This window comes from Dermacentor variabilis, chromosome 11 (assembly GCF_050947875.1).
Source record: "Dermacentor variabilis isolate Ectoservices chromosome 11, ASM5094787v1, whole genome shotgun sequence".
In the NCBI taxonomy this organism is placed as follows: Eukaryota; Metazoa; Arthropoda; class Arachnida; order Ixodida; family Ixodidae; genus Dermacentor; species Dermacentor variabilis.
The window spans coordinates 51,226,125-51,239,395 of record NC_134578.1 but is presented as its reverse complement, the minus strand read 5'-3'; the positions used below and the strand labels follow the sequence as shown (position 1 = coordinate 51,239,395).

The 13,271-nt window shown below is 46.9% G+C and overlaps 1 protein-coding gene across 1 annotated transcript in view; it reads right to left on the bottom strand.

Moving 5' to 3' along the window:
* The window catches only part of LOC142564275 (protein sel-1 homolog 1-like), a 36,933-nt gene that overhangs the window by 7,865 nt on the left and 15,797 nt on the right, over positions 1–13,271 (bottom strand). Inside the window, exons 7-14 of the mRNA XM_075675216.1 lie at positions 12,323–12,477; positions 10,212–10,415; positions 8,019–8,081; positions 7,620–7,707; positions 6,447–6,595; positions 2,186–2,351; positions 1,641–1,715; positions 559–731 (exon numbers count right to left, since the gene is read on the bottom strand). Of these exons, the coding sequence (XP_075531331.1) occupies positions 559–731; positions 1,641–1,715; positions 2,186–2,351; positions 6,447–6,595; positions 7,620–7,707; positions 8,019–8,081; positions 10,212–10,415; positions 12,323–12,477 (1,073 nt within the window). The remainder of the gene's footprint in view (positions 1–558; positions 732–1,640; positions 1,716–2,185; positions 2,352–6,446; positions 6,596–7,619; positions 7,708–8,018; positions 8,082–10,211; positions 10,416–12,322; positions 12,478–13,271) is intronic.

Here is a 13,271-nt window from a genome sequence, read left to right as displayed (position 1 = left end):
CAAGGCATCAGAGGAGCCGGATTTAGTGGTAGTTCGTTCGCAAGTCTGGCAACTTGATATATCATGCTTGACACTGTTTGCCATTCTTGTTTTCGTCTGCTTGCGTGTGCTACGTCTCTGCTGTGCCACAGACCTCAGAAATTGATGTGCTGGATGCGTTGGCTGATAGCCTGGCTGCAAGCTCAACAGCGCTGTGTCACTGTCACAACTGCATGTTGATGGAAGTAACGCTGACATTTTTTTCTCTTAAAAAGCTCAAATCTCATCATTTTAGCGCCTTGGTGGTTGCATCTCTGCGGCAGTACTAGATGCTTGCTCTCTCACGCACATGCCAGCTGAATTTGTAGAGGTGAAACACAATCGCTTGCAACCTTTCAGCTGCTCGCGTAAATGAAGTAATCGCGAGATGTCTGCGTGACATCACACAGAGTGGCTTTCTACGTCGTATTAAAGACCGCACAACCTGGTATACCCATAAAGGGCAATAAGTATATTAACAAGCTAAGGCCCCCTTGTATCGGAGTGCAAGGCCAGTCATCGGGTGGTGCAGGCATTTACCTTCTTTAAGCCCAGCCCTTGCTCATGCATGTAGCCGAGGTTGAACATCGCCTGTGCATTGTGCTGCTGCTCGGAGGCCATGCGGTAGTGGGTGGCGGCCGTCTCGTAGTCGATGTTCGTGCCATAGCCGTAGTAGTGGTAGTCGCCCAGCTTCACCCGTGCCACCGAGTAGCCTGCAAAACATGCCGGCACGCCGTTTATCCAGCACTCCAAGGACAACACAAATCAAGTGGCAGATGCCAAGTGCAGTCCCAGAATATAATTAAAGTAATTGTACAGAGTCAGTTGAAGGGAATGCCATAAGCATCACCCATTAACAGCACTAGCTGCCCAACAACATAAATGATAATGATAACCATAAGTCATGCTGTTGATTCAGTAATGAGACTAGACAGTTTTAGTTACACGTACATAGAGACTTTGCGTTTGTAGAGCTTCTACGTGTGAGCAGTGCGCATGCGTAAAACGTAGCGGGCGCGCGCGCGTCTCACGGACGTACGTGAGATTCAATTCTTTGCGTGCGTTTCTTGCGCACGTAGACAGCTTCGCGCGGGAGTTCCGCAAGATCACAAACAAGCGATAGCGGGCCGCGCGCGCGCAGACGGCTCACATCGAAACACGGCGACAGGATTGAATTGGCTACCGCCGTGTTCACATTTCCCGATAGATGGAGCTAGGGGTCCCTCTTAGCGTGCGTCGCATCCGTGTAGCTAAAAGCGTTTCAGATGGCGTGCACGTAAGGTACGTAGACTTTTCACGTTTGCGTACGTGAAGCCTCTGCGTACGTGTAACTAAAACTGTCTACTATCTTCTTTCTAAGGATGTTTCATGAAAATATGATTGATATAACTTTAAATTCTTGAACGAAGAACAGTGCTCACCAGTGTCACGGTCCACAGAGGGATAGGATGATAGCGATCAGCCTCATGCGTGAGACTCAGACACAAACACACATATGCTCATACAAGGAGGGGAATGATCAACAGCAATCGGCTGGAACTTCGAGCAGACTCCGGCTACAGCATGAAGGAAAGAGCAAGCAGGCATGCCGATTAAAGTGAGGGGCTTCCCTGGCTTCTCACCTTGTGTAGCAGCTCGGTTCCAGAACAGCAGGGCCCAGGCAAAGGTCTCGTTCTTCGGGAAGTACTTGCTCTCACCTGCCCGACAGAGGGACGATTGTCATACGTCACGACCATACAGGCAAATCAAGTGAAATCATGGGTTTTAACATCCTAAAGTAACTCATGGGCAGGGAGAGATGCCATAGCAAGGAAATTTTATTCATTTCGGCCAGCCGGTGTCTTTTACAAGTGAGCCTAACGTGCGACGCACAAGCATTTCCACATTCTGCCCACATTGTAAATGGGCAGTGGCTTCCAAGAATTGAAACAGCAACCTTGGGCTTGGCAGTACAATGCTATGTGGGAGTTATAGATTAATTTAAACCCCCTGGTCTCCTTAACGTGTGCCCGAAGCATGGTACACAAGCATTTTTCGCACACCGCACACCCCATCGGACTTCTCTACTCCAAGTACACAACTAACACGCAAATCCTGTTGATAACAGCCCGCTCAGAATAGGTGCACATAAAGAGTTTACAATCCCACACACTGTAGCAACACCCACCCCTGTCCAGGATGAAGGCCGAGTTGCTCTGTGCCACCTCATAGCCGAGCTCGGCGAGGAACGCGTACTTCACGAGGGCGGCGTCCACTCGACCGTCCCGGTAGTCGGAGTACGCCTGCATCAGCTTCTCGCTCCACCGGCCACGCTCCGCCACGTTCTTGAAGAGCTGCGGGGAGGATACGGAAACAGGATGGAGTCATGACCGCAGGACATTCTCAGTGCCTGTGCTTCGCACAGGATACGAAGGCCTAAAGCTGCACAACAGCGCAGTAGTTGAGCATCCGGCTCCAGAATACACATTGCAAAAGAGGCACGAGTTCAATTGCCGTGGTTATAGTTGGCAAAGCTTTTTTGTTCTTTGCCACATGGCGAGAATGAAGCCGAGGATGAGGTAGTGGCCTGACGGCGACATGGTAATTTGATGCCGACAGTATAATGAAACAGATGGAAAAACGAACACAGTGAGCCCAGTTTCAAGCATTTAACTGCTGCCACAATAAAAGGTATCCATTAGATTCGAGTAAACATGACATAGAGGAGTGGCTGCTTGGGCTAAATAGTGATGCATCTTAGTGAACAGTGCAAAGGCAGACAAGGACATAAATGAGACGAAGATGAAACCTGCCTTTTTGAGCCTATAAACCACTCTGAGCTCAAAAATGTGCGATACAGTCGCAGCTGTGAATAGCTCTTCAACAAACATCCAGCCGCAAATTTAAAAAGAAGTGATGCTGTAATGGCAACGTCACATGCATTTGATGAACTACACACCGGCCATGGTTTCCTGCTCCCTTTCGCTACATTACCCCCCTTTCCTTCTCCGGAACTTGTTCCCTCCTACATGCCATATACTCTCACCAACTCCATGCAGTGCATTATTGCGTTGTCAACGGACCAATCGGCAGCTATTTCCCTTGGCAACATCAAGCACACGACCCCTCTGTTGCCATAAAGTGGATGAAAGGAAGGATAGGAAAAGCCCGGAGAGAAGCATGAAATTGTTTTTTCAAATTTGTGGCTTTCTCACGGAGCAGAGAGCTTCTACGTCCACCACGCGTGTTTATTGAAAATGCGTCCAAACTGTCAGAGGTGGTTTAGCGGCTTTTCAACCGAAGCTTTATTATTGGAAGTGCTGAATTTATACAATGTTGCGGCAGCAATCAGTGACACTGAAGTAACTCAATATTGAAAACAAAACACGGTTGACTTCCGTTGCTTCAACCTTGATGGGACGAATGAAACTCATCGATTTATCCGGTGGGTTGAACTAAGCAAGATGCAGAAAAAGAAAGTGCTGAAGCAGACCGCCGATTAATTTGGCAGTATTTGCCAGATTTGAACAGGTGCTTGAATCAAACGCATGCCTCCTTTCCGTATCCAAAGCAGAAAACTAACGTAGCAATTATACTAAAGCTCCTAAACAAAGTAGAGATTTAATGCAGATCTGATTTTTAGCAAAAAGAAAAAAAATTCACCGACAATTAAGATACTCCCGAATGTGAAATTTGAGCACAGCTGTAAAGTGCAGTCCACTTATAACGATACCACATATAACGATATATCGGTTATAACGATGGGTCGACATGAGAGTGTCATTTTATGTATTAGGTCTATGGGGAAAGAAACCATTTATAACGATAGGTTATTCACCGCATATCGGATATGACGATCAAAATTCTGCCGTCTGGACGGCATTTTCTGTGCAAAATAATCGTAACATTTGCGTTGCTTAGTTTCCTGAAACGAACGATGTCGAGACGAGGCGATGTTTACCTCTGTAAGTTCGTATCTGTCGTCATTACCGTGCAGCGCGTCCCGCCCGTGCACCGGTAGGCTCAGCGCGCCACAAGATGGCGCTAGCTGCTTCATGTGCGTCGGCCACAGTTGCTCCGAAAGAGAGACAGAAAAAAAAACCACAAGCAAAGCGGTGCGGTGGCGCCCGTCCCGCATCACTCTCTCTCGCGATAGCAGGCTGACGCCACCGAAGCAGCGTGCAACCAACGGTTCAACCCAGTTTGAAGATGGCGCCGACAAAGCGCAAAGCTGTGTCGCTTGACACGAAGATGGATATTTTGCAGGACTCTCGATGCAGCTTCAAGGTGAGCACCCTTGTGAAGAAGTATGAGCTCGCCCAGTTAACGATATCAACCATCTTGAAAACCGGGAGCGCCGTGATTGTGAAGGCAGGAGCTATCAGCGGCCATGCTGATCAGCGAAAAAGGGTTAGAGACCCTTTGTACGCCGATGTTGAAGAGCCGCTTTACCAGTGTTTCATCGCCAATTGCTTCAAAAAGGCAGGCTTTGTGAATAAGGACGAACTTCCCCAACCCACTGAGCCCAACACGGTGGAAGCCACTGACATAACCGAGCTCTGGGAGCTCGTTCCTACTGGTGACACAGGTGGTGCGTCAAAGGAGGAGTTTTTGACTGCAGACAGTGCTGCCTCGTTCTGCGATGAAGTCACCGACAAGGCGATCGCCGAAGATGTGCTGTCTTGACAGATGGCAAAGTTGTGCAACGGTGGCAACGGCAGCAGCGACAGTGACAACGAGACTGACAGTGGCTCTTTGACCCTGACCTCGATGTCCACACCTCCTTAATTCGACTCCTTAATTGATTTTATGCATGCTAAAGGATTGCCACCAGTGTTCGCACAGCAGCTGGAATCCATGCACACCGCGGTTGTGAAGCTGAAGCTGCCGCAAAAGCAAGTGCAGATTTCGGACTATTTCGGCGCGCCTAACCCTTGACACGGTCACAGGCGCTAGAAATAAAGTTTGTTTTTCACGGCCTACTTTCTACATCATCTATTCTTTGGAGCAAGTAGCGAATTCGAAGCTGCAAAGGTATGTTCCGCGTTTTTTATTTCTTTATGTATTTTTTAATAACTGCAGTCCAGATATAGCGATCATCGGTTATAACGATCATATTTTTCGTCTTTCTCGATTTTGTTATAAGTGGACTGCACTGTATAAATGTTTCCATTTCGCAATATACTGGCTGGCGCAGACAATCTGTCTTGTGCGGCATGTTGTAAACGAAGCAATATGTGGCGTGACTTACTCACTAATTGGGAGATCACGAGAGGCAGCGCACGGGTGACGCGTGGGCGCCATTCACAGCAGCCGCTGCAGACAGACCTCCACTCATGCAGCGCTTTGTCTCCATACAGACTACGCTTGCTACTCTGGCGCCATCTCGTGGCCATCGTAGCCGCAAAGCCCTTCTTGTGCAGCACTAGGCTTTTCTTCTCAAGCTTTCACCATACCCTCCTCCTTCGCTTTCCACCTCATGATTTCGCTGCACCCACCTTCTCTGCTTTCTTCCTCACAGTCTCTTTGCTGTTGCCATTTTTCATCTGCTGCTGGGCTCTGCGTTCACTTTCATCCTTCACTGTGTTCGTTGCTTGGTTCCGAGGGACAACGCTGATGCTTGCCACAGGAACAGGCGCCAAAAAGCTTCGCTCTAAAATGGGCAAAAGGTCTAATATGTGTTGACCAGTGGCAGCTGGTTCTTTAAAGTCAGCTTTGCCGCAATATACCTGTGTTATGCGGAAAGCATATGATTGTTGCGAAAGCGATTTTGGTTGCTATTGATAGATCGCGCAGGCAATTTTTGGCCCAATTTTTCTGGGGGCAAAAAAAAAGAAGAAGACACGCGAGAATTGGGTAAATACTGTAGTCAGACATTTTAAGGTATAATTATTGCTTGAAAATCCCTCTAGGGCAGGCCAAAAATAGGCGTTCTTAATGGGAGATGACGCATGTTCAAACCATTCACTGTCCCATAAGGTCCAGAGACAAATGCTGCTACTAAAGGTGTTGCTGTAGGGGGGGTTTCGCAGTAGGGGTCGAGCATGTGCGTGCCAACTGCTTAAGTTCGAATTATCCAGCAAACGCTAATTTTATGATCAAAATACCGAAAGCCTGGGTCCATACAATTGAGTGGGCACCATGAATTAACAGGAGCCAAATTAACAAACATCTACTGTACAAGAAAATTAAAAAAAGAAATCTACACATCACGATTGCTGCCAACATGTGCTGCCTTCCTTAAAAACAAAGATAGTTTTTAACTCTATAGGCCTATATGCACGGCCTGTTGACACGTGGACTACTGTTCCTGGCCCATTTGTGCTGTCTCCATGATTATGCAGCTGCAGTAAGTACGTCAGGGACTGCAAACCACAGTCAAGTGCGCTTGAATGGTACCCGCCAACATTCGCGGCGCCGAGGGTGGCACGTCCAGCGAATGCACTCACCTCAACGGCAGTGCTGCACGATCGCACTGTGCCCGTGCCCGTCGCATGCATCTGCGCCAAGTTGTAGAAGGCGAGCACGTGGCCCGACTGGGACGCCAGTGTGTAGAACTTGATGGCCATCTTGAAGTCACGCAGCACGCCCAGCCCGTCTGCATATCATCAGAGGAGAAAGACAGAGAAAGACAGACATTGATACCTAAATTATAGGGTTTTACATGCCAAAACCACTTTCTGATTACGAGGCACGCTGTAGTGGACTCCGGAAATTTCGACCCTCTGGGGTTCTTTAACGTGCACCTAAATCTAAGCACACGGGTGTTTTCGCATTTTGCCCCCATTGAAATGCGGCCGCCGTGGCCGGGATTCGAATCCGCGACCTCGTGCTCAGCAGCCCAACACCATAGCCACTGAGCAACTATGGTGGGTGGACGTTGATACCTGAAGACTTACACACTGAACATTTAGGCGAAGCTTTCTTCGCACAGCTGGAAGGGCTTTGATGTTGCGGTGGTTGGACCATGACGGCGAGGATTGAACAGTGAAGACATAGTAGGACAAATAAAATAAACACACTTGTGAACATAATGCTGGACACCACAGGGGCTACGCACACGAATGATTTATTACAATCCTCTAGAAGACCAGTAGAAAATGTACAATATGTGCATGTGCACGGGTTCATCGTGGCGAAGAACAAGAAAAATGCAAATCACTTCCAAATACATGCATAAGTATCACTGATGCAATCGATGCCTCCTTTTATGATATGAAGCCTCTTTGATGGCATAAACTGAACATCCACTTTCTACAGTTACTCAGATTTTAACTATTTCCTTTAAATGCAGCTGTTGCAGGGAAAAAAAATGCTTTCTCCTTTCCCATGCAGTTAGATTACAGCTCCTAAGCGAAGGCTTCCTTTTAGGTTATTCGCTCCACGTTGGGCACCAAGTGCGACGTGCCATAGTGGCCGCGAGTGGTCTATGGGTTCTGGGGCGCCAAGACACGTCCCAACACAGTGGTGACCAAAAAATGGGGACTGCCCCTCTCCTTTATCCCTCACGGCATCCCATGCGCACACAAGCTAGGTGCTAACCTTCCTCTCCTTTTTCTTTTTTCTTTGCGAACAGAGCGTCGTCTGCTCTCGCCCACAACAAGGCACAATGGGGAACTCACTGTAGTACATGTTGCCCAGTTGAAGCTGGCCGTCCACCCATCCTTGGTTTGCGGCAAGCGTGAAGTACTTGAATGCCTTCTGGTAGTCCTGGAAACAAGAACATCGCCAATGCTTACACCATGGATGCGACGCAATTAGCCAAGCTGCGAATTTCTTGCCAACTAAGACGCATGTGTTTTATCCTATCATATTCTTTTCTTTTGGTTTGGTGATCGTTCCTTGAGACAATGCAGCGTTCCTTAAACACTCTGCACGAAACATAGATTTTGCATGTTTACCTAAAAAAAAGGAAAAGAGAGACTTAATCTTGCATTTTCTTGAGTGCGGCAACTGCCAGCAATGTTCCTAATTATGCTAGCTTATCTTTCATGCTACCTTAGTATCATTACATTACTCACCTTTTCTACACCTTTGCCATGCAGGTACATGAGTCCAAGGCCACTTTGCCCCACGGCATTTCCCTAGCGAAAGAAAGAAAAATATTGTAGAGTCATGTGAAAAGTTCACACATCATGTGTGTAGAGGAGCTGCTCACAGAGCGATAGCTGAACATACGTGACAGTAAAAGCATCCAGTCAAAAGCTTGTGATGATACAGCGTTTACCCAAATCACATGTGCACCCAATTCTTGTGGGTTCAAATTACAAGAAGACAACATGCATCTAAATCTAATGTGTACATGATTTTACAAAGAAGGATAAAGTAGCAGGCTTCTGATTTTTGCAATTGAAAATAAAAAACAGAAAGCCATTGGAGTTTACCTTCATGGAATTTAAGTGTTTCCTAATAATGTCCACTGTCTGATATTCTTTGAGCATTACTCAATGGATAGATAGTACCGTTGGTGACAGCCTACCAACCCAGCAGGTGCCAATGACATTGCAAGATGGTGACAGAACTAGTTTTTGCATTGGTTGGCAACGATGATGCACTGCTTTTACAAAAACGAAAGCTAATTTAAGAAAGTTACTTCACATGCTAGACTTATGGTAACACAGGCACATTACATGTTTTTGGTGTTCTGGAGGCATGCATTCATTGCACGACAAATTGGTTAGTCAAAACATGGGCCACCATCCCGTTTGCGAAGTCATTCAAGAAAATGAGAAATACAGTTGACTGCCGTTCGACAACGGTTAAATCAATCCCTCTTCGCCAGATAATTCAAGCTTGACCAGCGCGCCTGACCTCTATGGTGACTCCAATAACGACCCCTTTACTGGCAGTGCCTGTTTCAGTGGAGCTTAGCGGACAGTGAGTTCACGTCCTCTCTAGTTGGACACGTACAATTTCCGCCGGCCCTAGGAAAATCTTCGTGCGACAATTGTAGCTCACAATGTTTCATTACAACATTTACATTATTCTAACGCGTTCCTTTTAAAAAAATATCGGGCCGATAATTGCCTACACGTTGCACTCAGATACAAAACCAAAATCGCTTCTGCGGTGTTCATATGCTTTACTGCATAACACATTTGTGTTATGCGGTGAAGCTAAGTTAAGAAAACCGGCTGCCAATGTGCAACTTATATTGGACCCTTGGCCATTTTTTTTTAAAAATAGGGTATGCATTATTTAGATTCCTAATTTGCTTAGGGGCTTTAATGTCATTTCTATGTCGCCTTTCAATTTAGGCCACATAGAAAGTGGGCACGCGTTTGATTCAGGGGCGTGTTAGGATAGGGCATATACTGCCAAATGAATCTGCGGTGGGTTTTAGCGAATTCGACCCGCCGGATAAATAGATCGATTTCAAGTGCCCAGTCAGGGTCAAATTAACGGAAGTTGACTGTATCATAGGCAGTGGACCACATGAAGGATGGTATGCTGTAGTCCACAGCATATAATTTCCTAAAAAAATTTACAAGTGGGATCTCGTCTTTGCCTTTGTTCCGTTTCTAATGTGTCTTTGCTAGTTGGGAACTTTGAAATTGCTATTGTTCATATACCATTGGAGCGGTGGTTAATGCACAGATTCGTCTCATCTTTGAGCTTAGAGCTTCAAACATTCTCTAGATGTCACTTATCACGCTATTATGTCTCTAAATTTCCAAATGCTCACATGAGCAGGTCGCCTCAAGGGGTGCGGCTTTGCGCTCGCTGCAGCCTCCCAATTTTGGTTTCATGTGCTCCGACAGCCGAAATTTGTCACGCTACAGTTTCACGGGTAATTGCATTTTTCCAGACCCAAAAGTTGATATTGCTTGCATGGAGAGCTTCCGGGTGAGCCTGTTGAAACTGTTTTCAAGTTAATTAATGGATTTTTGTTAATTTGCAACTAACTATGTAATACCCTCACCCCATGGTCACCGGAGACATCTTGTATTTCAAGACGGCTACTTTTAAATATCACTTAATGTCTTAGTAGAAACACCCTGTATATAATGCGAATTCAATTCCACCTACCACCATAGAAATTTTTTAAAATTTCATCTTGTCATTGAATAGCAGCACATACCCAGTGAATCAAGTTGGCATGAAAGAGGTTAGATACAGACAAAAACATACCGCAAACTGGGTGACATTCCCAAAGAATGCTAACCCCGTAGGAATCCTTTAGGGGGTTCAATGAGCCATTGTCACTCACTAACCTTCTCGGCAGCCATGGAGAAGTACTTGAAGGCAGTCTCGTTGCTCTGGGGCACGACCGAGCCCCCCTCGAGGAACATCTTGCCTAGGAAGGCCATGGCATTGGCGTTGCCCGTGTTGGCTGCCTGTGTGAAGTAGCCCAGGGCACGCGAGTGGTCCTGCTCCACACCCCGGCCGCCCTGGTAGTGCAGCTGGCCCAGGCCCACCTGCAGGCGCATTCAGTGCAACCTCAGTGCGTGCCGCACAGGTGTAGCTTCCACTTCTGTTCAAACTCGGCTACGAGGGGAACCCTGCTGTTATGTTTGCATGCTACAGCCGCTTGCATGCCGTGACTGTAGTTTATGATGTTGGCGACTTTGCTTGGTTCCAACTATGACAACACAAAAATGAACAAAGAGCGGCCACAGCAAGCGGCTGTACCTTCTTCAGTTGAGTCGAACTGCGTGTCAGTGTGGCGTCACTTCCGCGATACAACACTGGCGACAAGGGTGGGGATAAGCACCTAGATAACAGAACACTGTCACCGGGAGTTCATCGTTGCAGATTCCCCGTCAGGGCTAACTGAAGGAAAAGGACAATAACTCCTCAACGGAAAGTCTGATGGGTGCTGCCACAGAAGGCTATTTTGAGCCCTTCGATCTATCTTGGCCAGAGGACTGGGAGGTCTACACTCGACGATTCGTGTTCTTTTTGGAAGCCCACGACATACGGAACGCCGAAAAGCATGCACCTTCCTGAGCCGATGCGGTTCCGCGACATTCTAGCCAGCCAAGGCCCTCGTGGCACCGGCATAGTTGAAGAACACCCCGCTCTCAACGATGCCGTCTGCCCTGCAAGAGCATCTTGCCCCGAAACCACCAGAACTGGCAAGGCATTACAATTTTCATCGCCTAAACCAGGCGCCGGGGGAGTCGGCTGCTGGTTACCTTGCGGCCCTCCGGAGCTCAGTGCAGCTCTCCAATTTTACGGCCCTCAACACCACATTGCGGGACCATTTCATGTTCGGCCTATACAACGAAAAGGTGAAGAGGAGACTGTTAGCACCTTGGATGAGGCCGTCGCGGCAGAAGTTGTGGACCGGGAAGTTGACCTTCTGCCCCGCTCTAGCACTGCCGCAACGCGAACGGAGGCAGTGCACTAATGGGGGACAATGCCAAAGAGCAGGACGCCACGGAGGAGGACGTTCTACGTTTACGAGGTATTGTTGATACGTGGGAGGACCAAGATGGACTGCAGGGTGGATTCCGCACTAGTTGCGGCGGGCCGCATGAGCGACGTCTCTGTCATCTCAGGGACGCACGGTGCCGAAATTGTGAAAAAATGGGGTACACTGCCAGGTTATGTCGTTCTTAAGGGCGGCCAAGGGCATAAAAACTGATCCTGCATTAAGTGATCATGACGACAGTGCCGACTGAAAGCAGAAAGGAAAATGAAAACGTGCTGTCGTCTGGAGAATTATGTCAGCTAAAAAAGAGCAGGCATGGCCTCCAAGACAGAACGATGGTGCGCGCTCTGTATTGATGGCGTGCGCCTCCAAATCTTGAAGGCTTGAGTTCACGTTCAAATGTAAATGTGGAACAAAAAGGAAAAAGGAAAGAATTGACTTTTAGCCAAGAGTAGAATACAGCAACAAAGGAAACTTAATGCAGGTTTCTCAGAAAGAAAGCTACATAGTTGAAGAAAACCTTGCTGACCTCCTGGCTAACTCGAAAGGTTGAGTGATCGCCCTGAAAAGACATTGTTCCCAGGTTCAATCCAAGTAGAACAAATTTTTCTTAAACTGTAAAGCTTTGTTTCGAATGGATACACTCTTTCTTTCTCTTGAAATTTCTCCATTGGATTTCTGTTGACCTAATTTGAAAATATAAAGTGTAGATGGGTTTCTATAATAAACAATGGTTCCAATGCAATCTAAAAAACAAAAGTTGTTAGCTTAATCGAAACATCACAAGGTCACATTAGTCAGAGCACATTTAAAACGGTTAAAGCTCCTCAAAGCACCCAACTGAGGAACCAGGAGAGCAGTCCAGATTTGGTTAGGTTGCCAGCATCGATTAGGCATTAACCTTTGAGACAGTAAGCATAAGATAGGAACCTCGATGTAAACACATACTTGAGCCTGCACGTCTCCTTTGTCGGCGAGGAACTGGTAGTACTGGATCAGGTCATCATCGATGAGTCCCGATGATGAGCCGGGGTTTTCAATCTCATCTAAAAGTCGAATTCGTTGAATCACAGTTGAGCCGCCCTTGTTGACGTCATGCTCCACTGGATATAATAAGAGGAGATGGAATACAAACAATTGATTTAAGGAAAGCATTGGACAAATCCTCATGTCACAATGGTGCGTGTTTAGGAGCATTAGGATCCAACACTAAATCAGCTTAAACTACTGTGGTATTCCTTCAAAGCTCCTACTTGCATGATTGTGAACAAGAAAAAACTATGATGTTTTAGCCGATACTCAGTTTCATGGCAACACTGCAAAGGCTAGCTAGACTTCTCGAACTGTATGCATCTGCAGCCAACAAATAGTGCGTCGCATACGAAACAAAGAAAATGGGTATGTGCCATATAATTATACGTAAAATTACGTCCCGTGCTTTATGCATAAATAAAACACCAATTTATTACATGAAAGGTGTTGGAGATTTGAGCCTCTTTACCGCTAAATGAGCGGAGTAACAAGTTGCTGCAGCCAGCGATCACAGTGTATCCCTTGCGCTCGCAACCAGAACATAGGACAGTGAAATCTCAACGTAACAAACTTCAGGGGACAGCGGCAAATTGTTGATTATTCTGAAAGGTTGTTATAGTGAAAGCCCCAAAATTAACCATCCTGCCCATCAACCCATCAGTTCATCAGTTGCCACCGTTTGAGCTGTCCACGAAAACATTGCTCGCCATTGGGCCGTGCTGTTCCAATTTTCCATAGATTCCGCCACCATGTACCACCGAGGCACCGTATACAGTCTGTGCTCGTTACAACGGATTCGTGTACAACAGACTTTTGGATATAACGGACCATATTTCAGCCTTAGTTTGTTCTACCTATTAATGTA